This window comes from Felis catus, chromosome C1 (assembly GCF_018350175.1).
Source record: "Felis catus isolate Fca126 chromosome C1, F.catus_Fca126_mat1.0, whole genome shotgun sequence".
Classification (NCBI taxonomy): Eukaryota; Metazoa; Chordata; class Mammalia; order Carnivora; family Felidae; genus Felis; species Felis catus.
This window is the reverse complement of record NC_058375.1, coordinates 157,933,300-157,959,319: the sequence shown is the minus strand read 5'-3', so window position 1 is coordinate 157,959,319 and position 26,020 is coordinate 157,933,300. Positions and strand designations below refer to the sequence as shown.

The following is a 26,020-nucleotide window of genomic DNA, read 5'->3' as shown; positions in this document are numbered from 1 at the left end:
GAGTCTGGAGCCTGCTTCCGATTCTGTGTCTCCTTCTCTCTCTACCCTTCCCCTGCTGGTGTTCTGTCTCTCAAAAGTAAATAAACATTAAAAAAAATTAAAAAAATTATAGTGAGGTATCAACTTATATTTTTTGGGATGGCTGTTATCAAGAAAAAAAGATAAGTGTTGGTGAAGTTATCGAGAAATTGGAACTCTAGTGCACTATTGGTACAAATATAAAATGGAGCAGCTGCTATGGAAAACATGGTGGAGCTTCCTCAAAAAATTAAAAAAAAAGAAATACCACATGATCTAGCAATCTCACTTCTGGGTATGTAGCCAAAAGAATTAAAATCAAGATCTTGAGATATTTGTACTCCCATATTCCTTGCAGCACTATACACAACAGCCAAGATGTGGAAACAATCTAAATGTTTACCAATAGGTAAACTAACAAAGAAAACGTGATATATACATACAATGGAATGTTATTTAGCCTTAGAAAGAAGGTGATCCTTTTATACATGACAACATGGATGAATCAGGACACATTATGTCAAGTGAAATAAGCCAGCCACAGAAGGACAAATACTGCATGATTTACTTACATGAGGTACATAAAATAGTCAAACTTATAGAAACAGAGAGGAGGGGCACCTGGGTGGCTCAGTCAGTTAGGCTTCCGACTTCGGCTTAGGCCATGATCTCATGGTTCATGGGTTCGAGCCCCGCATCAGGCTCTGTGCTGACAACTTGGAGCCTGGAGCCTGCTTCAGATTCTGTGTCTCCCTCTCTCTCTGCCCCTCCCCCGCTCCCACTCTGTCTGTCTCTGTTTCTCAAAACTGAATAAATGTTTAAGAAAAAAAAAAAAAGAAAAGTAAAGAAACAGAAAGGAAAATGGTGGTTTCCAGGCACTGGGGGAAGGGTATAGGGGGAGTTGCTGTTCACCCAATATAAAGTTTTATTTGTGCAAAATGATTAGGTTCTAGAGATCTGCTGTACGTTCTGATGATACAATACTGTATTGTACACTTAGTTTAAGAGAGTGGATCCCATATTAAGTGTTCTTACCACATTAAAAACAAATAAACAACACAACAATAGCAACAACAACAAAACATACCCTGGATATGGTTGGGGTTAGAGGAAATCATTTGTGTAATGTACAAATGCATTAAGAACCTGACATGTACTAAATATTAAATAACCATTGATATTATTTTCTTACTATACCTGTGGGAAGCTAGACTTCTTGGATTACCTGATCCATAAGCCAGGCCCCACCGTCTATTGGGCAGCATCATACTCAATTTCCATTTGTCATATCTAAGAGGAAAAAATAGACCCAGAATCCCGAGAGTAAATCTTGTACCTGATTGTGGGACTGAATGATTTTTGTCCAGGGTTTATGCTATGTATCCATAGCAGAACCCTTCCCATGTCCAGTTCCTCAAAAGGGACTGGAGTGGGACTGTTCAGGGCAGTTGCCTGTTGTAGAATGTGACAGAATGCCATGTTGCCTTGCCTGACCTATTTCAGGCCAGAGTGCTGTTTATTTCTAGGGCCTAATCAGGCAAGAGCCGTGATCTGGTTCTTTCTTGGGCAGGTGCTGTGTGCAAAAAGAGTTTGAAAAATTCTGCTAAGCTAGAATCTGCATTAGAGCCCTGGCTATTTTAGTACCTCATATATATAGTACGAGGGAAATTACTCATATTTTCATTTTAAAAATGAGTCACAGAGCTGAGAAGAATGTCAGTATTATGAATGTCAACAGAATTGTCTTATTTTTTAACAGGCAAAAATTCAGGAAACTGTTGACCAGCATTGTCCTTATAAACTGTGGTTTAGATTAAATTGTTATGAATGATTTCTGTATATTAAAAGGCTTTTCATTTTGCGACTGTTTAGCTATTTCCTCCATGCTGATGAGACTGTGGTCTCTCACATTCCTGACAGTTATTGGAATTAATAGAGAAGAAAGTCAAAATTGGTCATTTTCCTTAGAAGCTCCTGGAAATTTTCCTTATTAAATATTGGCTGGGTTGCCCAAGGAAATTGTGGAGTTTCTGGACAGATTTTCAATTGAAGTGGTGGTTCTTTTTAGCCTGGATGGCTTGGCCATATCCTGCTTATAGGCAGAGAATTAGATGAAATGATTCTTGATGCTCTTTGTTCTGTGACCACTGAGCCCAGAAAGCCTCAACATGGAGTTTCTCCAGACCAACAGATAGATCATGAAAAGTCACCATGGCAACTAGTTTCTGAAGGGAGGCTTACAGCAGAACCAGAGGTAGGGAGCCATTGTGGAAGTAGTCGAAGGCTTAAGGAAGTTACAGGATTTTAATTGAACTGATTCTTTTTTTTTTTTTTTAAATGTTTCTTTATTTTTGAGAGAGAGCCAGAGCATGAGTGGGGGAGGGGCAGAGAGAAAGGGAGATACAGAATCTGAAGCAGGCTCCGGGCTCTGAGCTGTCAACACCGAGCCCGATGCGGGCTCAAACACAGACGGTGTATGCGTCAATGTTCACGGTGGCCTTAAATAGGCTGTTTAGCCTCCATAGCTCCCTCTAAAATAGGCAGGCTTGTCCTGGAATCTCCCTCTCTCCACTTTCATACTTGTTTCTTCCATTCAGTACTCTTGTCCTGCTCTTTTCCTTCTCCTACTTGCAGTCCTACTTTGTGTTTTTCTGCTCCCTGTAGCCGATACCAGTCACATGATGCTTCCTCACCCTTCCTTCTCCTGACCTGTCAAAGCTTACAACCCTTCAGAGTCTTCTTCTCAGCAAAATAACATATCCAATCCTCTCATGAAAAGCATTCTACTTACCATTTTTTAAAAAAAAATGCTGTTAATTTTTTAAAGTTTATTTATTTATTTTGAGGGGAACAGGGCAGAGAGAGAGAGAGAGAGAGAGAGAGAGAATCCCAAGCAGGCCACACTGTCAGCGCTGAGCCTGATGTGGGGCTTGAACTCATGAACTGTGAAATCATGACCTGAGCTGAAATTAAGAGTTGGACACTTAACCAACTGAGCCACCCACGTGCCCCAGTATTCTACTTATCTCAACATTTTGGTAAGGGGCAAATACTTAACATTCTGGAGTTCAAGGGGTAGTGACTAGAGGCATGGAGCGGGTGATAGATATCATTTTGAATGGGAAAGTCTTTCAATTTCCTTTACATCCTATTAAGCAGGCAAAACCTCAATATTGGGCAGGTGCCATCCTGGCCTTTCTATATGACCCATCATCACTGCCCTTCTTTCCAAAGAAGGCTTGGAAAAGGACCCTGGGACATCCCGAGTGGTGGTTGGATTCCCTCATTTATAAAAAGAGGCATGATCTAAATGAGTCCAGGTTGGATCAGGTAAAGAATGAGACCAAAAAGGAGATGTGCCCTTGAAAGCAGCCAATCTCATAGCCTGGGGGCAGGCATTTGTTGTCAGCTGACTCACACTGCCTTGGGATTAGCCAGCTCTACTTTCTGTTTCAACAATAAAAAGTCTTGCAAAACTGCTGGCATGTGAGACAGAGGTATCCAGAAGGTCTTGGCATCTCTTCCAGCAGCATAATGGGTCTTGGGGAAGAGACTCGTGAGAGCGTGGTCCATGCACTCCACCACCAGGGAGAGGTCCATGTTCACAAAAGAATTAGTGTCTTTCAGTTTGTCTAGACCTGTAAAAAGAGACAAAAACACCCTTACTCTTTGGAAGAAGGGGAGAAGGGGTGTGGGAGGCTAGGGTGTAAAGGGGAGGATGCGTATGTGGGTATTTATTTTGAATTTGCTGTTATGATTGAGGCCCTTTGTGGTGGGTTTCTATCTGTTCTTCAGGAAAGGATACAACCGTGCTTTCGTTAGACCCCTGGCTCTCAAACTTGAGTGGGCAGCAGAGTCTCCTAGAGGGCTTGTTAAAACCCAATTGCTGGGTTGGTTCTGACTCACCACCTGTGAGATTCATATATAGCCTTTAATACTACAGTGTTAAAGTGGGACCCAATAGGTAGGTGTGAAGTGGGACTCAATAATTTCCATTTCTATCAAGTTTCCAGGTGATGCTGATAGTGCTGGTCCAGGGAACAAACTTTGAGAAGCACTACTTTAAAGCAATGAAGGACAGATGCTTTATAGTCTATGAGGCCCCTGAGCCCAGGAAGTTGTGGGTTCGAGTCCAAATTTGTTTTAAGGGAATATTATATAGGAAATGTGGGTGTGCATGTGTGTGCATATGTACACTCACATACCACATACTACTATAATTCAGTGAATAAAGAGGGAATCATCCCCAAAAGTCTTGACTCAGAATGCTAAACACAGGCTGGTTATCAGACAGATGAAATGTCTGCCTAATGAATTATGATAGCTTTAAAGAGGCAGGTATTTTATCAGAGATTGGTAATGGCTCAAAGCATTTCTCCTGTGCTCTTAAAACATACCTGAGTTGTGTCTTCTTAAGAGAAGTCTATGATTTTTAAATCTTCCCTTCTACTTCAGGCCTTAGTGGCTGCAAGTTATTCAAAAAACCTAACTGAGATTACCTAGTAAGTCTTAGTGTCTATTTTAAACTCTTACAACTATTGCCTTGGAAATGAAGGAAGGTGAGCTTAAATTTGTGGTCTGTTTTGGAACTGTGAGTCTGGCTGATGTCCAAGTCCTGATTTGGAAAATTCTAATAAGAACAATCAGTAAAAGAGAGGATACCTCAGCCAGGGGCCAAGTAAAAAATAATTTTCAGATGGCAGTTCATGATATATTCATAGGCATTTAGAAATATCAATGTCAATATCAAATAGAAAAAGCTCTTTTAAATGAGGGATTTTTTTTCTGAACTACTTAGAATCTTCAGAGTTGGTAATGAGTGAGAAGCTGAGTTTTTAATGGCAGAGGTTCTCAGCATATAGTGACATGATGGCACTGGGAGGTTTGTCAAACCAGACGTTCTCGTTGATATGTATGTATGCATCTGTGTGTGTGCACAAGTGTGTGTGTGTTGGGTGGGGTTGGGTGGTTGAGGAAGTCTGTCATTCTAAAAGCCTCCCCAGGTGGATCTGACTCAGCTCTTGGCTCCACCTCCAAAACTTCCAGCCTTGAACCTTGTCACAGTTGGGTGACTTACCAAATCCATCAACAAAGAGGCAGGACCAGAGTTTTAAGGTTAGAGTGACACAAAGTTAGGTGGGGCCCTGTTCGGCTCAAAGCAGGAGCTCAGTAAGTGTTTGAGGAATGTCGACTAAGCTTGCAATAAGACCAGGAAGTTTGAGGTGGAGGCAGAGCCCTGTTACAGGAAGTTCCACCAGCTCCTTAAAGCCTTGTTTACATTATAGTGCAGGGCCCAAGGATAAATGGTGAAGTCAGGCTGTCTGGGTTCAGATCTAGCTCTTCTACTTACTAATTGTGCAACATTGGGCAAGTTACTTCTCTATGCCTGTGTTTCTATAAAATTAAGGTAATAGCTACTTCATAGGGTTTATTTGGGAATTTTAAATGAAAGAGAGTCCATGTAAAGCACTTAGAATGGTGACAAGTACATAGCAAATGTTCAGTATACATTAGTCATCATAATCTAGTCTTATTATTTCTCCATCCCTGACTCAATCTGATTTATTCTCCTGCTTACTTCTCCTGCTCTCTCCACCCCCACCCCACCCCCCCAACCCATGCATTCTTGCTCTGGAAAGCTTCCACCCAAATAATTCCTTCCTGTCCTTTAGGCCTTACTCTAACCTGACCTGTCTCATAAAGGCCACTTAACTAGCAATGCATTCGTCCAGTTCTGAATTTCTTGGGTAAGTAGAGACTGCACCATCTAGCACCCACTCTGGGCTGTTGGGCTCTGTCTAAGAAGTATAGCATCAATTTTCTTGCACATTGTAGAGTCACTGTTTTACAGTTTCACGTGGTTACTTTTTCTTGTCAACTTGACTGTATACTAGGTAAGGGTCAGAGTCTGAGTCTTTATATTTTGTAACCTCCATGAATCCTTGAACAACGTTTAGTGAGTGGTTGTTTACCAAAAAGAGGAGGTTTATGTAGAGTTGAAGATGGGGGCTCCAGCCTGGACACGATCAGGAGGAGCTGTATAGCCTTTGGTAGGACATGCACCTTTCTAAGCCTCTGCTGACTACTCCTATGGTTCTTTTGAGGAGTAAATTATAAAATTTATAAGGTGTTTAGTATAGAACTTGGCACTTGGTAACTGCCCAGTAAATGTTTGTAAACCCTTGAAGTGAGAGATCGCACTGGAATTAATATGAATCTCTGATCCATATCTAGGATTCCCTCTTGGTATATTATTATGAACACCTTATTTTTTTTCATTTAATTTTGAGTCTCCTTCATGTTGTCTATGATAATGAACCCCAGAGGAACCCTGGTCCACCAGAGACTTACTTTTTTCAATGTAACCTTCTCCGTATTGTTGTTTTATATCTGGAGACAGATGTTTCCAAATGGCAAGTTTTTTTTCGGTGGCCTTTACTGGATCTGATAATCCTGTTTTGAATAATCCTGGTTCAATACATGAAACGTGTACACCAAAAGCTTTCATGTCCCGTCTGTGAAAAGAATACACTGATGATGTTTAATCCAGCTTGGTTTGGAGAATGTTTGCTATTTGGATGACTATTTTCTTATGAATTTTTTTCATGGAATCACAGAATTGGATAGGTTGGAAAGGAGTAGCTTGTTCTATGCTTGCAGCTTGCAGGTGAGGAAGCTGAAGTTCAGGGTGGCGAAGGGAGGGCGGTTTAGTGGCAGAATGGGAAAGGCATCTGGGTAGGCCCATCCCCAGTTTAGTGCTCCATGTGAAGCCAGATTCTCTCATTAAATTGACAAGCATTCAGGTTAAGGACAGGTTTCTTCTCAGTACGCAAAGCACCTTCTGGAGAAATGGACTGACGATTGGCCTGGGTGGATAAGTTTACCTCCATTCTAGCAATGTGAAGGGATTGTGGAACAAGTGAGGCTAGGCTGAGGGACACAGTGTGACAATCCTTGATGTGGCTAATCTGTTCCCTCTGCTGCTCAGTGAGCTCTTTCATTGTGTGGCCTCAGAAAACCAAAGGTCTGCTCATTTACTGGGCAATAAGGTTTTAGGGGAATCATGGAACCCCCCTCCCCTCCCCTGGGCCTTTTAAAGCAAAATAAAGTATTGCAAACCATTATATGAGTAATTACCTCCTAAATTTAATTTATATTTCCACCAAGGATATATAAGGAAGTAACTACTCATTTTATACAAGTCTTTATCCTAAGATTTTTAAAGAACTCTACCAATGAACTTAAAATGTGATTTATCTTAGGTTCTGCTTTCTAGCAACATGCCTAGGGGTTAGTTTGCAGTGTACTTAACTAAAAATACAAATTATCTTGATCTTGAAAGATTTTGAAAATATGTTGCTTGCATTAAAATTTCAAGGGTTATTTTCCAACTTAATTGTACTTCACACACCTATCTTCTGATCTCCTTTGGGTTTTGGAAAGTATTTGGGAAGATTTGTCTCCCTACCCACTCATGAAATACCATATAATCTGGGGACAAAAGGCTTTAAGTCACCCAATAAGCTTACCAGGTAAGTAAAACCAGCATGAAACCAGTATTTTTGCTTGGCAAATACAGCTTTAAAGAGACCCAGGCTTCTTCCAGTTGGACCACTGTCCCTAAACCCTCTTACATATAGAAATTCTGGAGCTGCCACTTGACTGTGGCCTGCATGCACAGTACCTTTTCCAATATCAGTTCCATGATTTAGAAAAATACCCACTCTTTATTTGGGTAATTTCAGGCATGTAGAGCTGTATTGCAATCACACAAACACTTCACTTGAAAAAAAATTTTTTTAAGTGGTTATTGGTCCCCAAGACGATAGGAAGAAACCCTGTTGCTTTTTGTCTTTCTCTTTCCACCCATCATGTGGCCCTATGCCCAGCACACACATGGGAAGTAGATGGCAGAATAGGGTGACATCTGGTTGGAGGGAAGTCCCAGGAAACAAGAAGGAACGGGAAAGATCACAGAGAGGAGCTGAGGAAAGTGACCCCGTAACATTGTTTATGCACTGCACTTGAGCATGTATGGATCTGACTTAGAGAAGCAAACTCTGGGACAACCATCTTCTGTATCCTAGACTGGCTACTGTGTGGTATATCTATGGGACATCTCTGGTAGCAAACAGGAAAAAGTACAGAATGATGGTTAGCAGTTGTGACCTGAATACAACCTCATCAATTGTCTGCTAAAACAAAAATATCAACCTTCTCTATAGGACTTCAATAAGACCCATAGTCTCATATAATTCCAAATATTCAGCATAAAAAGAACTGGAAACATTCCAAAAGAACTGGAACATTCCAAATGTTCAGCATAAAAAGAACTGGAAAATCTCAACTCACATGGGAAAAGACAATGGCAGATGTTAATGCCAAAAGGACACAGATGTTGGAATTATCAAAGTCTTTAAAGCAGCTATTATAAAAATGTTTCAAGTACAAAAGAAAATACTCTTGAAGTCAATGGAAAGTTACAGCACTTCTCCCCAAAAGGAAAAGGCAAAGAAGCAAATGAAAATTTTACACTTAAAAGATATAATAACCAAAATAAAGTATTTATTGGTTGGATTCAATAGCAGAATGGTGATGGAGGAACGTCAGTGGATTTGAAGGTAGATCATTAGAAATTATCCAATTTGAACAGCAGAAAGAAAAATGATTGAGAAAGTGGACAGAACCTTAGGGATCTGTGTGATAAAACCAAAGGTCTAACATTTGTGTTATAGTCTCAGAAGGATAAGAGAAAGAATGGATTACAGGAAAAAATGTTTGAAGAAACAATAGCTGAAACCTCACCAAATTTGGCAAAGATATAAATCTACAGATTCAGGAAGCCCTGTGAATGTCAAATGTTATAAACCCAGAGAAATCCATGCCTGGGTGCACTTTGTTTGCTTTGTTTTAGGCTCTGGGGTTCTCTGGTAGGCACACAGGAAAATGATGTGGTCAGTGCTTTCTTGGGGGAGCAAAATCTCCACCTCTGATTAGTAAATTCCTGCTCTGAGTTTTATTTGGAAATGGAAGCACCAGAGGAAAACTGTATTTCTTGTCCTCAGGGTGGGGTTGGGGAGGTTATCATCTCTTTAGCTGTAGTGTCTGAAATGTATGGGAATATGGGTCAGGAGCTTGCAGAGAGAGAGAGAGAGAGAGAGAGAGAGAGAGAGAGAGAGAGAGAGAGAGAAAGCTATGTAGCTGAGTCATTATTTTGTGATAATTACATTTACTTTACCAGATAATTTTCTACTGAGGGTTTATTTATTTATTTATTTTAATGTTTATTTATCTTTTAGAGAGACAGAGCACAAGTGGGGGAGGGGCAGAGAGAGATGGAGACAGAGTCTGAAGCAGGCTCCAGGCTCTGAGCTGTCACCACAGGGCCCAACGTGGGGCTAACGTACAGCTGTGAGATCATGACCTGAGGGAAGTCAGACGCTTAACTGACTGAGCCACCCAGGAGCTCCTCTACTGATGGTTTAAACAGAATGGTGTTGTTGTGTCTGCAACTGATAGTTACATTAACGGAGAGGTCTGCCTTGATTTAGCCTCCCTGTATGATTCCTTAACTATTTAACAAACTGACTTGTTGAATACAAATTCACCATCGCTATCAGCATCATGCATTAATGCAAAAAGTAAAAAGAGGCTTGTCTAGACTTAGGTCCAAGTCTCAGTTCTACCACTTACCAGCTGGGTGACCTTGGGCAAGTTACTTAATCTGTTTCAGGGGTATTATCTATTGGGAACTATTATTGGGAATAATTTAAAGCACTAAATAGAGTGCCTAGTGCATAATAACCACTCAATAAACATTACCAACTAATATTTCTTAGTATGTCAATGTTTACCTTAAGCTGTCATTGAAGCCTTCTAATGCATATTTGGATAGAGTATAACCCCCTCCACCAAGTGCAAGCCGACCTCCAATGCTGGAGACATTGATAACCCTTCCTTGAGCTTTTTTGACCAAGGGAAGCAAATTTAATGTCACATCGATGAGTCCAAACAAGTTCACTTCAATAGGTTCCCTGTAGTCTTCCACTGTCAGCCAGTCGGTGGGAGCCAGCACTCCGAGAACACCAGCATTGTTGATCAGACCCCAGAGACCTAGAACAGAGAGGAAAGAAAGGAGTTGTGATAGAAGATGGCACTGATATGGGCATCCTTGATGGAAATACAGCCCCTGCTTTACACAATTGTGCCATTTCCTCCTTCTAGCCATGTTCCTGCTTTGAAATACATTACAGTTTTGGGAAGTAACTACTCTCAGAGAAGGTGGGAAGCTAAATTGAAATAGTTGAAGCTCTGTTACAATTTCACAGTAGCTCTATTTCTGGTTCTGAATGTAAAATACTGATACTGTCTGAATGAGCCTTTTACTTTTTCATCTCAGATGTAGAGTAAAATGGTCTATTTTTCCCACTTGCTAGATGGCAAAGTGAGAGATTATTTATAAACTGCTTTTTACAGACAAAGAGCAGTATCAATCTACTTCACATCTCTTTTTGGTAAAAAAATCTAGTCACCGAAAGTTTTATTTTATGATGGAAAACATTTAATATTGTTAAATTTGTTTGGAAATCAAGTATTAAAAATGGTCTGTAGGGGCACCTGGGTGGCTCAGTAGGTTAAGCGTCTGACTTCGGCTCAGGTCATGATCTGACGGTTGGTGAGTTAGAGCCCCTCATTGGGCTCTGTGCCGACAGCTCCCAGCCTGGACCCTGCTTCAGATTCTGTCTCCGTCTCTCTCTGCCCCTCCCCTGCTGGTTCTTTCTCTCTCTCAAATATAAATAAACATTAAAACATTTTTTTAAAAAATGATCTGGGAACATTATCAAACCATTGCTTTTAAGGTTCAGAGTCTCAACTACACAATGAAGATGTGATAGAGAAAAATCACATACATTTGGTTTCTTTTTTTCCATTTTGGACCCTAATATCTTCATTAATGAGAATATTTCAAGCTTCATTCAAGCCAATAAAAGTCCTCTAGTTTGGAATGCTGTCATCTTGGCAGAATGAGGTCCGATGGCTTACTACTCTATTACAATGATCTAAGACAGCTTTATCAGAGTCTCAGGCTATTTTCTACCTTTTCCCATGGAAAATGTGTGAGTTGTGGAATGATTTTAGAGTGAGAAGTAGGTCCCAGGTATCCAGATGGCAATTTGGGGATTGCTCTCATGATCTCCTGTAGCTTTTAGCTCCAAGTGCCTTTGCTGTATATGTGGCTAAACTAGAACTTCACGAGAGAAGAGCAGGAAAACTCAATACCTCCAATTCACTTCTAAATTTGCCCACCGAGACTTATGACTGAGAATAATGGGGGCTGTGTCTTTCATGCAAACAGAGAGCTTGCAAGGGCTCTATCCTAAGATTTTCCCAATATTCTCCAGTACCATAACTGGTCTTTAGGAGACATTTTCTTGAAAGGCCATTTAAGATCCAAACACATTTAACTTAGCTGTAGCTACTTTACAACACTCCCTCCATTTTTCCCACCCCTGTATCACTCACCTTTTTCCCCAACTTGGTTTTTCACCCACTGGGCAGTCCTCTTGACATTCGCTGGGTCCGTTACATCTAGAAGCACGGTGTGAAGCCTTTCTGAGGTTTCTGCTTTTAAAGCTGTTGATTTTGATTCAGTCAGACAAGCAGCAATTACATGAAATCCTTTTTTATCAAAAGTTCTGGCTGCCAAATTTCCAAAACCCGTGTCACACCCAGTAATGAAAATGTACTTATCAGTGATGTCTGCAATCTTTAGTTGTCTTTTGTAATTCCATACAAAACCACAAAAGATTAGGAGGGCTAATACCCAAAAGAACATGTTCTTTCCAGTATATGATAGGAACTCTCCTTTCTTGTACAATAAAAGAAGATGGTGACCTGAATGTTCAAAATTAGAAACAAAATTCAAATTAGAACCATCAAAGGATTATAACCCAATTTTTACGAACTTCAGATACTTTAATGCATTTGAGTAGATAGTTTTTAAAAAACAGTAACTGTTATTTAGTTGGAAACATGGCCATTTAAGTGCTAAACCATAGCTTTAAGTAATGTGAAAACCAACCAAGCTACAGTCAGAGAAAGTAAACAGGAGAGAGAGACAGACAGACAGAGAGACAGAGAGAGAGAGAGATTGAGAGATGCCATGGCAAAGCTGACACAGGTCATTGGGTTTGACGTGACAGTAATCTCATGTGTGAATTCATCTATCTGAAACACGGACTGTCATGGTAAAATCTTATCTCTTGCAACTTCATGAAATTCAATCTATTAGAAAATGTGCAATTTCAATTGATTGATTAGATTCTTAATTATTCTTAGACTGTCAGGAAAAGGAGAGTATTTTGGTATTGCCATTATGAAAATGTTCCTAAGTTGGTTTCCAGTTTGTTATTTTCAGTAGCTTATTGTCATCCTTCAACCCAACTCTAAAAACCATCACAACACCATGCAGAGAGTATGCAGTGTGCAGCCGCCAAGGAGTTCGTGGAGAGAGGGTGAGATGAGTGGGAAGAGACTGAGGGATGATGGCCGAAGGCACAGTGTCCCAAACAGAATCAAGAAGTCTCAGATTCTGTTCTCTCTGGCTTTCTGTGAGGAAAAAGATTTGCACGTACATAGGACAAAGGAGAGCAAATTCTTTCCTGAAAACCATGAAGCTTTGACTGTAAGCAGTGCAGAATGACTTGGACAATTAGTTTGACGGGGCTAGATGGCCTAGGGCCTAAAATCAAAAAGGTGGAGGGCTTCCTTTCCCCTTTACTCAGAAGACTGCACCTGCATTTTGCCTCAGCATGTATTACCTTTTTTTACTTTTTTTAAATTAAAAAAATTATGTCATGTACACTTACTACATCAATTTAGAAATATCACACTTCTTTTTGGATTAAAAATACATGTTAAAAAAACAATATTATATTAATTTTATAATCTTGACCATTTAAATGCATATGCTGTCTTAAAAGTTACAGTCATTGTTGGGGCACCTGGGTGGCTCAGTCAGTTAGGCGTCCGACTCTTGATTTCAGCTCAGGTCATGATCTCATGGTTTGGGCTCTGTGCTGACAGTGAGGAGCCTGCTTGGGATTCTCTCTCTTCCTCTCTCTGCCTCTCTCCTGCTTGCAAGTACTCTCTCTTTCAAAATAAATAAATAAACATTAAGAAAGGTTATTATGCAGTGTTTGGCTGCAAAATTACAGTTGTGAATGAATCAAGCAATTGTATGATTGAAAACAAGGGTGATATTAATTTGGAAGTGTACTATCAAAAGTATCACAGGGAGGGATTTCAGACTATTTGGAGATATAAAATTCCCCAATATATACATATTCCCCATAATATAGATATAAAGTATGTATTATGATGTTTGTTATTTACAAAGACAGCCAATACCGTCAATTTTACTGTGGGTACCGGTGGCCAGGGAAGGGCAAGCTATCCCATAGGACAAAGTAAACAAGAACTGGAGGGCATTTACCTGTTTGCCTAGGTCTGAGCATCACGATGGCTCAGGCCTCCTAGCTCAGCCCTAGGCAACACAAAGGAGGAAGATTGTTAGGTCCCACCACATGTAAGAGCAGCCCTGGGCCTGTATTGGCTCTCTCTGTCTTTGGAAGCAAGAGGGGCAGCAGAAAATATCACCTTGGGAAAAACCCTATTTCCTTCGCTTTTGACTCAGAAAGTTTCCTTTCTTTGCCCCATGTTCACACATATCTCTGCCCTTGATCCAGAGCCACCCTTAGAATCAAGAGGGGCCTTATGTGCTAAATAGAAGATAAGACTTGAGTTGAAGTTCAGACCTTACGGGTGCTTCTGGAATCATGACTGTTTATGGACACTGTGTTCAAAGTACTTGCGAGGCCAAGCAATTTTATAAACTTTGACCTTTCTCTCTCTCTCTTTTTTTAATGTTTACGTATTTATTTTGAGAGAGAGAGAGAGAGAGAGAGAGAGAGAGAGAGAGAGAGAGGGAGAGGGAGATTGAGAGAATGAGAATGAGTGAGCAGGGGAGGGGGCAGAGAGAAAATGGAGAGAGAATCCCCTGCAGGCTCTGTGCTGACAGTATAGAGCCCAAACCATGAGATCGTGACCTGAGCCAAAATCAATAGTTGGATGTTCAACCAACTGAGCTGCCAGGTACCCCTGGACTTTCTTTTTCTTTCTTTCTTTCTTTTTATTTTATTTATTTATTTATTTATTTTTTTTACAATTGTTTCCCGGTTTTTCATTTGAACCATTTAAAAAAAATTGTTCATTTTTTTTCCTGCTTGTAAAAGTAACTTATGCTCATGGTAAAAAGAATTTGGCAAATACGGAAAAAATTAAAGAAGGAAATAATGATTATCACATTTGGCTCTTAGTGTAAGTCTTCTTGTATATATATTTTCCTGTATATGTAAATGTTTCTCTCCCTAATAAGGAATAGAAATATACAGAATTATACACACACACTCATGTGCACACATACACACAATTTTTGTCTGCTGCTTTATAAGGAACAGATTATTTCAGATAAAAGATAACGCAATCTAACATATCTTCTTCACTTCTCAAGGAAATTCTGGGCTCTGCCTTCATCTTTTTTCCCAGAAAAAGATATATAGGTAAAGAAAGAAAAGGCAAGAGAACTATCAATTGATAAAAATAAGTCAGAGATAAACATTAAAATATGGTAGGTTTGAGCAAACTAGTTGATTCTTTGGATACAGCTGTGCCTATTTCTAAAGCAGTCAAGTTTGTAGACTATCGTGGCTTAATAATTTGGCATAGTTTCACAAATCTTTCCTGCGTAGGAGTTATTGATTTGTGGCAAATCAATGTCCATGTAGTAGAATTTTCCCTTCTCAAACATATAAATACATTAAAAATGTATAATTTTGAGGTGAAGTGTTGGTGTAACTACCTTTTGCAAAATTTCATGTCTAGATATTTTAAGGAAATTTTGTATTTATAAATTCAATTAGTATAGTGTTATGTTCAAGTCTGGCCTCAATAAATTGAATAATTGGATAACTAAATGTTGAATATGTTTTCTTTTTTTTTTTTTTAATTTTTTTTTTCAACGTGTTTATTTATTTTTGGGACAGAGAGAGACAGAGCATGAACGGGGGAGGGGCAGAGAGAGAGGGAGACACAGAATCGGAAACAGGCTCCAGGCTCTGAGCCATCAGCCCAGAGCCCGACGCGGGGCTCAAACTCACGGACCGCGAGATCGTGACCTGGCTGAAGTCGGACGCTTAACCGACTGCGCCACCCAGGCACCCCTTGAATATGTTTTCTGAATGGATTCTGTAGCCTTAACTGCAATCCAAACCCCATGGAATTATTTGAAGAAGGCAAATGCTCATGGAGTTTAATGTGTACTAGATCAGAGAGTAGAAACTTTCTATGTTGTCAAGTTTTGCCGGGGGCAAGCATAAGGGGAGTAATCGCAAAAGAATGGTTTACATTTGTGAAGCATTCTACGCTATACTTTTACATATAGATCTCATTTGGTTCTCTCAACAGCTTTTTGAGTTAAAGAGGGCACATTGTTTGCCTCATTTTATAGAAGAATCAATATGCTAACTAATAAATGTAAAAGGAATGATGGAATATCATCATTTAGCCACTGACATCATAACAATTATATCAGAGAAGTTTGATCAATGGATGCTAAAACTAGTAGGTGAAATTCTGATAAGAAACCATTATAGAATCTCAAAAAATCTCCCCATAAGATAGGCACTAGTTAAAAAAAGAGTAATAATAATTTCAAAGAAGAGAAATCTGACAGATACCACCTTACCCAAGTGATAAAAATTAACACTGCTCGTCATGGGACAAACCAACATTAGGTGCCTCCTGGGATGGTGCACTGGAAAGGACACAGCAACACTTTTGTACATAAATGGATCCTAATCCTGCATGGAGCTACATCTTCCATAGACAATATATGGCATATACTCTTTAAAAATGTCAAAGTCATGAAGGAAAAGAAAGATTGAAGACTGCTCCCGATAAATGGAGACTGAAGAGATATGACAACCCAATGCAACATGTGATACTGGACCAGAAAACTATTTTTTTCTTTTGCCAGAAAGGATGTTATTTGGTCAACTCGTGAAATTTGAGTGAGATTTATTGATCTGACAAATAATATTGCATTCTCAATAATTATTAATTTTTCAATTTTTATAATTTACTAAGATTATATAGAAAGTTCCTGCTTTTTAGGAAATATACACTGAAGTATTTAAAGATTAAGTAGCACCATGTCTCAACTCAGTTAAGACCATGTCTTTAACTCTGTTAAGAAAATAATAAGAATATTCATATAAATAAGTAAACATATAAAGGAAGCAAGCTGAGTTTCCATTGATAGATGAATGGCTAAAGAAGATGTGGTTGCCCAACCACAAACAGGTGGTTGCCAGGGCAGAGGTGGGGGGTGGTGGGGGTGGTTGTGGGGGGATGAGTGAAATAGGTGAAGGGGATTAACAGGTATAAACTTCAGTTATAAAAGAAATAAATCCCAAGAATAAAAAGCAGAGTATAGGAAATATAGTCAATGTAATAACTCGTATGGTGATAGGTGGCATGCATTTTGTAATGTATATGAATGTCTAGTCACTATATTGTACACCTGAAGCTAATATAATATTGTATACCAACTATACTTCAATTAACAACAAAACCCCCACATACATATGGTTATAAAGAGAGAATGAAAATGCAAATGTGGTAAAATGTCAATATTTGGGGATTCTGGGTTGTATTATTTTTTCAACTTTTCCACAAATTTGAAATTATTTCAAAATAAAAAAGTTCAAATTTGGCAAGGGAAAATAAAACATTTTTTTTCCTGAGAAAAGGCTTCACTAGACCCAAAGGGTTTCATGCACAAAATAGGTAAGAACTCCAGCACTTCAGAATCTAGTGACCTTGGACTTCTACTCTTTGGTAAGTTCACCTTCACAACTAGTGGAGAAAAACAAAAACTCAAACCAAAGCAGTAAGATTCCTTCCTCCTTCCTCATCCTCTCCATTTCTCCCTTACTTCCTTGTTCCCTAGCCAAACACATTTTTCCTTGGTGACAAGCCACAGAGAAGAGCTTTTTAGTTGTTAAGGATGGGCTTACACTTTTGTTCAAAAATTTTTTAAATATTTATTTTTGAGAGAGAAAGAGAGCATAGTTGGGGAGAGGCAGAGAGAGAGGGAGACACAGAGTCTGAAGCAGTCTCCAGGCTCTGAGCCGTCAGCACAGAGTCCGACGCGGGGCCCTAACTCATGAACCATGAGATCATGACCTGAGCCGAAGTCAGACGCTTAACGGACTGAGCCACTAAGATGCCCCAAAGATGGGCTCACATTTTAAAATGTGTTGTCTTTATTAGGCACCTCTCTAGGCTGAGGGTCATTTCAGATGCTGGTGTCCCAGCCTGCAGCCGGAATCCAGGGGGCTACCAACTCTGACCTAGAGTTTTATAAAGCCTGTCCTTACCCCAAATATTATTGTCTAAAAAATACTGGTTCTTCTTCAATTCTTAAGGTTCACTTTCCTCTAGGTCATCGGACCAGTCAACCATAAACCAATACATACACACCTCTGACCTCTAATAGTATTTTAGCCAAGATTCCATGTGTTGTCATGTTCCTGAGCAGCAGCCCTTGGTCAGAGTCATTGGGAACATGACCTGTATACAGAAGCTGATTGATGGCTGGTTGGTTCATTGACCACCAAGAAGTAAATGAATAACTGTGATTACTATGGCTGCCTCAACAATACACCGCCAGCCTGGTCACCTTCACATGGCTCCTTGGTCCCTAAAATTCAGAGACTGGGGCACTGACCTTAGTGGCTTGGCTGTTTGTTTATCAGCTTTGTCTTCCATCTCACAACAAAGTGCTTACCAGGGGTACACATGGCTTGGTTCAAGGCAAGGAGCACCTCATCTGTAACAGTCCTCTTAGGATGCAGTGGCTGTGAGCCTGTGGACTTATCAAAGGTGAGAGCAGAGTAAAGGAGAGCAGGTCTGCAGCCCTCACACTGCAGCGTGTGGACAGCTGCATCCTCTGAACCAGTCCTGGAGATATTTCTTAAGCCCAAATAAACACTAGCCACTTTGCTAGGAAAAATAAATGTGGGAAGCAAGGACTGAGGCCACACACACACACACACACACACACACACACACACACGGCAGTAGGGCAGGGGTTAGGAACCCAGGTCTCAAAATCAGACAGGTAGAGGTCTAGTCCCAGCTCCTCTATCATCAGAGGTCTTTGGGCACATTATTTATATTTTCTTAGCCTCCATTTTCCTATTTGCAAAATGGAAATAATAACTTTTCCGTTGGAGTGTACCTCGTAAAAAAAAGTGACTAAATATCTGCTACATAGGCAGAAGCTTATCGCTGTGGCAGGATCAATCATGCTCACTTGGGAAGGCCTGTGGTACTTTTCCTATTTTGGGTCAAATAATTATTTGTTGTGGAGTCTGTCCTGTGCATTGCAGGATGTTTAGCAGCACCCCTGGCCTCGATCCTCTACATGCTAGTAGCACCCCCACCCCAGTTGTGACAACGAAAAATGTTTGCCAGTTGTCCCCTGGGGGACAAAACTGCTTCCATTTGAGAAACACTGGTCTAGAGGTTCCTTGCCTTGTGGGTCCAGAACTTCACAACATCAGAACTTTTTTTCTGGAAGCTCAGTCATTAGTTCTTTGGTGGTGCCACATTGATGAGAGTTTATTTATTTTTAATGGCCTTACCAGAAAAGTTTTATTACTTATAAAATATAACTCACATCTTGCTAATATTAATATTAGTTTCTATGATTTAGAAAAAGTGCCTTTTTGTCATCATGAGGTTGGAGGCAGTGAAAAAGCCAAAGTTAGAAATTACCAAGTTAGCACTCCCGACATTTGTGAGGCCTCAATTCTGGCTAAGACTTTTGAGTTTGGGCCACTACAGGTTCCTCTGTGGAAGCCCTTCTGGTGGGATGCCAATTGATTCTGCAGAATTCAGAATATGGTACTAGAAAAACCATGGTACTTGGATTCCCAGGTTCACTTGGATTCCCTGACCAGTTCACCAGGTCAGGTAGGAACGGTAATAACTGCTATGGTTTATTGAGTGCTTGCTGTATTCCAGGCCCTCTGGTAGAATCTATGAATATTTATCTTATTTATTTATTTATTTTTGAGAGAGAGATACAGAGAGACAGAGAGAGAGAGAGAGAGACAGAGCATGAGCAGGGGCAGCACAGAGATGCGGGGCTCGAACTCATGGACCGTGAGATCCTGACCTGAGCTGAAGTCAGCCATTCAACCAACTGAGCCACCCAGGCGCCCCTATCTTACTTAAACCTTACAGTAACATTATCTCCATTTTATAGAGAAAGAAACAAATTCAGAAATGCAGGTTAATTGGCTCAAGATACAATCATAGTGCTGTTTGGGGACCCCGGCCACTTTGATTTGGCCATTCATGCTTTAATCCTTTGCTGCACTGCCACCTGGATTCCCACTGAACTCTGGGAGTCTGGGCTATGTGTACAATTCTCTACAACCACCAGTACTTGTGTGATACTGGGTATTAGGTAAATTAGTGCTGTAGAAGGAAAGAAGGAAGAAAAGAAAAGAAGGAAAAAGTTTCAACTCTAAGCCCAGGGTTCTGGTGATAGTTGGGTTAAGTCTTTGAGCCCTCTGAACCATCAGGTGAAAGGCTAATAATAGCAATATAATGTTCACACTTCCAATTTAGGAAACTTTAAGAACTTTTGAAGAGTGTTCAAGTAATATTTATCTCATTTAATTGTCAAAATATTTCTGTGAGCTAGGTACAGTAGGTATCGTACATGAAGTTATCAGCCAGAGAGTGGCGAGAGCTAAAATTCTGATCTCTGAACCCCTAGACTGGGTGGAAGGAGAAGGAATAACTGCAAAGAAATTAGCACATTATCGGTTAGTAGGAGGAATGGAAATACTTTATCAAAATTCTTGACCACGAAGATTCAAAAGGAACCAAGAAAGGAGAACTAATTGTGTCTTTCATTTGCCATGCAAAATGCTTTGTTGCTTTGGGAAAATATTGCAACTCGATTGCTGTCCTTGCTCACTTCTGCTTTTTTTTTTTTTTTTAACTTTCTATAACTGGGTTTATTTCCCTAATAAAAAGTCCAAAATAAGATGCTTTCATTTCACTTCTCTTACTCATCTTCCTCTCCCCTTTAAAATTAAATGACACAATTAAAAATAAACAAAAGAACTGAGAATAATGTCTCTATGTCATTCTGAGCAATGCTTTTCATAAGAAATACATAATTCCTTTAAAATACATCCTCCAACCAGATTTCATTTCATTTCTACATAACTCCATGGAGGGCTTTGTTTTAGAAAGCAATATTGAAACTTGTCAATCACACTGATTGATAGGAATTTGTAGGGTTTGAATTTACTTGCAATTTGTTGCAATCATGGCCTAAGTTGAATCAACAACTAAGTTGTTCATTAAAAAACATCAAATAGAGAGCATTTAGAAGTAGCTTTCTAATATTTTCTTTTTGAAGTTCTCTTGCACAGCTTTCGTAATATCGATGGCATTCTGGACATATATGTCCTTAGTACATTTAAATATCATTAACCTAGCTAAGTATACCAAATTCCTTTTTAGTTTGATCTTTTCATTGAAATAAGAAATTCTATTTGTTTGTTTTTGTAACCCAAGTGACCTTTCACAGATTTCGGCTGCACTTTTAAGAAAAATAAGTGTTTAGATCTAATGACACAAACTAAATCATATGACTAATAAATTATGTTTCTGTGAAAAAAAATGTTCAAGTTGGGCACCCAGAAATCTAAGGAGAAAATTTTAAGTGAAGCGAAGGGATCCTATATGAAGTATGCTTACATTAAGTAACAAATGCTTCTTTGAGGGTCTGATTAAAATAATAATTGATGATGATGATGACGAAAATGATCATGATGATATAACTGAGGGGGTATTTGTCATCATGGAAACATTAAGTTCTCTCATTCAATGGAATGAAGAAGCTCCTTTGACAGTGACAATTCTCTTGAGTCCTGCTTCCTCCAGGAGGGAAGTACCCTGGGTGTACTTTGTGTGGTGGGACCAGTGAGACACGGAGGAGGGCGTGCTTCCTTTGCAGACTCATTCATTCAGACAGTCTCCTAGAAGAGGTCTGACAGCCACTCTTAATGTAGGGAAGGCCTGACGCGTGTACATTTGGCGTTTTTAGTTCTAAGGATAAAAGTATCTCTGAGTTGCTTCTGCCTTTTCTCAAAACTTTTTCATTATCATTTATCATAACACCTACAATTATTAATTAATTAATTATCCCCAGTGCCCCTAGTTGATGGCTTTGCCAATATGCTTCCTGACAGTACTGGCAGGGTAAGAATTATTGGTAAAGCCATGGCTGCTTTACTTAAGAGATTGTATATTGTATATGATTTAGTTTATCATCACAAGGCTTCAAAAAAAGCTTAGAATATGGAGAGAATGTTAGGTATGTATACAGAAAATGTGTTCAAAACTGCAGTGTGTTTCTTTTCCTACACAGTCATCTTTGAGCGGAAGTAAAGGTGTGAGTTTTGAAAGTCTGTACCTTAAGAAAGTGACATTGTTATAAGGGTTTTAAGACAAATTCCCCCTTTCCTCATCTGAAATGTATGAGATAATGATTTTTTTCCTTGTATTTAAACATTGGGATTTGTTCTAAAATTGGGCGCACTTTTGAAGTCTCAAGAACATGAAGATGATACAACATTTAAATTTCATTTCATGCAGCACCTAGCCAAGGATATTCTTAGAGCATCTAACATACGCTAAAAGATACTAAGATAAATAAAGCATGGGGCGCCTGGGTGGTTCAGTCGGTGAAGCATCCAACTTCGGCCCAGGTCATGATCTCACAGTTTGTGGATTCGAGCCCCACGTCCAGCTCTGTGCTGACGGCTTAGAGCCTGGAGCCTGCTTCAGATTCTGTGTCTCCCTCTCTCTCTGACCCTCCCCTGCTTGCTCTCTGTCTCTCCGTCTCTCTCTCAAAAATAAATAGACATTTAAAAAAAAATTTTTTTAAAGGATAAATAAAGCACTGTCCTTACCTTGGGCTAGTAGGGTAGGGGGACATTTCAGAGCTATTTGTACAACCTTAAGTTGATTTTTAATCTAAATGCATGTTTTATTTAAACTTTTTCCTCAGCTGCTAAAAATTAACCCATTGAGAGAGTGTGCCACGCCACCATTTTATTCATAAAGCCTTTAACAAAGGCTGCCAAGATTAAGTGGCAGTGAAGCCACTAAATTGACTTTCTCCCTTACCTGTTGCATGTTGGGAGTCAAAGTGAATACAGACTCAGACTGGGGGAAAAGCCCAATGTCTTCCAGGTAAAATGCCAGGCACAGGATCATGAAATGGAGAGTAAATATCTGAAGCAAGTTTACTGCTCTCATCTTAGTTTCCAGGAATCAAATATGCACTGTGAGGAGTTCCCTGCTTCCTTCTGCCCTAGAAGGTGTTTTTCTCACCCACTTTAGTGTGCATGTGTGCATTCGCCTCAGGTGACATCTGATAATATCGGCAAGGCCGGTTGATAAACAGAACAGAACTATAGGTAGCAAATCTGCTGCTCTAGTAAGAAACTCAGCTAAGATTCCTACTGTTTTTTGGAACCCCTCCCCCATTCAGTTTCCAGCTAATTATAAGTTTTACAGATGGTGTCAAATAGGCACAGAAAGAATAACTAGATATAAATTGGATTGTAACTCTAGAGTGCCAAAGAACATTCAAACAGAGACCTGGGAGAGCTTAAGGCAAGGATCTGGGTGACATTGGGATCACTTTTATGGTAAGATGGACTCAGTGTCCATCACAACCTTCTAACATTGTTATTGTTATTATAGCATGAAAAATAACTCGATTAATTTTGTAAGAGTGAGGAAAATCAAAGGCAGTTTGAAGACTGACATGAGAAACCAAGAGATAAAGGACAGAATTCAGTCATCGGTTACCTTACTGGGAATGAACTGGGGCGCAGAAGCTGTTGTGGACCGGCTGGGCTAAGTGCCGTCTGCCCACTGTGCTGGGCAAGGAAGGGTTGAGCCACCTGACCACACTGATCCCCTGGAGGTGTTGATGCCTGGGCTTCCGTCAAGTTCTGAGTTCATGTATGTGTGAGAAGTCCTCCGGTTCCCACCTTACTCTGAGTCACTCTTATATGACACTGATGACTAACTCTCTCTTCAGTGGATGAAGGAAGCCAAGAAGCTGGGGGTCATGTGTTTCCAAAGGAATTGGTAGTAGCTTCAGTAAATTAAATTTAGCAACTTTCAGAAGAGACTTAAAAATGATTAATAACATTTCTTTAACTCTGAGTGCAATCTCTTGACCAAATTCAGCGGTTGAAATAGTGTAACGTGGAAACATTTTGTAAACTGTCTGGTGCATTGTTTTAATCATTTAATTTTGAATTATGATTACTGTTCATAATCTCTAGGGTTTTTTTTTCTTCCTGTTAACCTGCTTTTGCTAACTTAGTACTCCTTCCTTCCTAAGAGAGTAGGTAAGGGACACCAATCTGATGATTCTTTTTATCATTTTTTTTTTAACACCGATGAGCAAGGAGATCAAAATAATTTAGTGAAATGAGGTTCTGTACTTATTTATGAGTCTTAAGGTATGTCGAGGAGATCTTACCTAAATGATTTTTGGGACTAAATCACTGAGAACAGGAAAGGATGCCCCTTCCCTTCCCAGAGTTGTTCTATTTCAGAGTTTATCACAGTTGACCTGCCGTATCCAGGGACTGCAATGGAAAATATTGAGGCTCCAGAGGAAGAGGAGGAAGAGACAACGCTATTATGCACCCGCCCCATCCCCTAGGCTACCACCTACCCCCTTAGGCACACAGCCAGGTACAAACTCCACTGATTGTTTACTTTCAGTTTCCCAACATATCAGTTTATTGCTTTATGTCTCAGACTGCCCAGACTTCTGTCTTCCCTCTTTGAAAATGCAGTTTATTTTGGTTTAGCTAGGATGAGTGAATGAATGAACATATCTGTCTAGGTAGAGCTTGAACACTGCTATCACACTATAAATTAAATGGGGATCGTTTGTCTCCAAAAGAATAAGAAGCCAAGACTGAAATTTATACAGGTAAAGATGTAGGGCGCCACAAATATGCCAAATATACTTCTTCCCCTTTAACATTCTGCAAGTCAAAGTAAGGCTTACATAGAAAACCCCTTAGAGAAATAATACATTGACTTAGATCTACATGAAGAAAAGTATAAATGATTAATATCAGATCCTTTCTGTGAGCAAGTTATTGTCATTGAGATGGAGAGAGCTATAAGCACCTGGGTGGTCATGTAGGATTGAAGGGAAAAGGAGAAAGAAAAGGCTATGACATTAGTATGTTTTCCCCCTTGTCAAATGGTCCCATATAGGGGTTTAAGCAATGGAACTATTTGTCAGCAGTAACCATATCTGGACTGTAACTACATCTACATTCAAATTCACATCTTAAAAGCTAAATTTCCTTTCATTCTATTCCTTAACAAGGAAAACTATGAGATGTTACTTTGTTCAGCACTCTCTCTAAGTTAGTTAGACTTCTGGTTGTCGAAGGTGATGTAAAAAATACAGAGCAAATTGCAATTCTATTTTTTCCCTAGTTCCTTTATAAAGCAAAAGATTGCACTGTGGATTTCATTTAAATGTATTCAATGTTGATAAGTGGGCTGTACTTTTATAGGTACTGCCAGTGTCAAAACACTAAATATACGACTCTCCTTTTTCTTCTAAATCTCTATGTCTCCCATATTTCCCCCAATTTCTGTCAAAGGGTGCCTTCTCCACCTTTCCAGACACCAAAACGCAAGGAGAATGTCCAGATTCAAGACAGTCTCTGGTGACATATATCGGGTTTTCTACAACTAACTGCACTGTGCTGGGGTCCAAGCCAGACATAATCCTAAATGAGTCAGATGAAGAAAACCACTTACCCCAGCACTGTAGGCTGTGGTGGGTCCAGCTCCTGAATATGGTTGGTGTCACTCTGGTAAGGGGGTGGGGGGCAAGGCTGTTTATGCTGAGTGTATGTTGGCCTTCCCCTTCCTGGTATAGTATAATCCACTCTCTCAGGTCACTCCCAGTGGACTGTGCCTTTCTGAATAACTATGAGTTGGTATTACGTCTTTGTATTTTTAAAAGTGTACTTTGTAATTTTTACTTCCTCCTTTTGTCAACAGACAGCGCTCTTATTTCCAGTATAAAGATTCCCCTTTTTGCACCAACAATGCGTTTAACATTCGAGCTGCTTAATTGCAAATACTGCCCATAAATGCGTTGCTAGGCTTGGTCAAAACTAGGAGCTTTGTTGCTCATTAGGCATTTCCTGACTCTCCCCATTGTAAGATGAAGCTGGGCTAATCTTTTGTTTCCCTCCACTGTAAAATCCTTACAAATACTAATAGTTAAGGACTGAATTGTGAGAACATTTAGTAGATTCTTTGAAGAAAGATCTTATTTGCAGAACACACAACCGTTTAGCTTACTCAAACAAGAGGTCTTGGTTTGAAAGATGGGGTGAGGAGTATTATATTAGGGAGCATTGCCCTGGAAAGAGCAAGAGAGATGAATGAAGGCTTAATAAGAAAAATGCGACTCTCACAGAGGGAGGAAGTGGGTCCTCCTTTTGGTGTGACTGTCACATGTAGACCATTAAAAAAACCATTAAAAAGACCATGACTTAGGAATGATCATCTTGCCAAGTTTCTTGGTTTCTTCTAATTCAAGACAACTCCCCCACCCCCCACCCCCCCGCCCAGAATTTTAGTTGAGATGGCTAATGACTCAAATGAAATTAAGAGCAGATGGTAGATACATTACATTGTGCAATATGTAACACAGTAGGAAAGAACTCACTGGGATCCATGAAATGGAGAGAAGTTAGAGGTTAACTCTTAGCAGTTA

General features: G+C 39.8%; 1 protein-coding gene across 1 annotated transcript; it reads right to left on the bottom strand.

The window, feature by feature from the left end:
• Window positions 1-865: 865 nt before the first annotated feature.
• DHRS9 (dehydrogenase/reductase 9) lies at window positions 866-25,204 on the bottom strand. The gene is made up of 5 exons (XM_003990837.5): window positions 25,051-25,204; window positions 11,542-11,913; window positions 9,873-10,131; window positions 6,370-6,533; window positions 866-3,656 (listed from the first exon to the last, which is right to left on the bottom strand). Exons 2-5 carry the CDS (start codon window positions 11,852-11,854, stop codon window positions 3,433-3,435), a joined length of 960 nt encoding a protein of 319 aa, XP_003990886.1. The 5' UTR covers window positions 11,855-11,913; window positions 25,051-25,204; the 3' UTR covers window positions 866-3,432.
• Window positions 25,205-26,020: the final 816 nt, after the last annotated feature.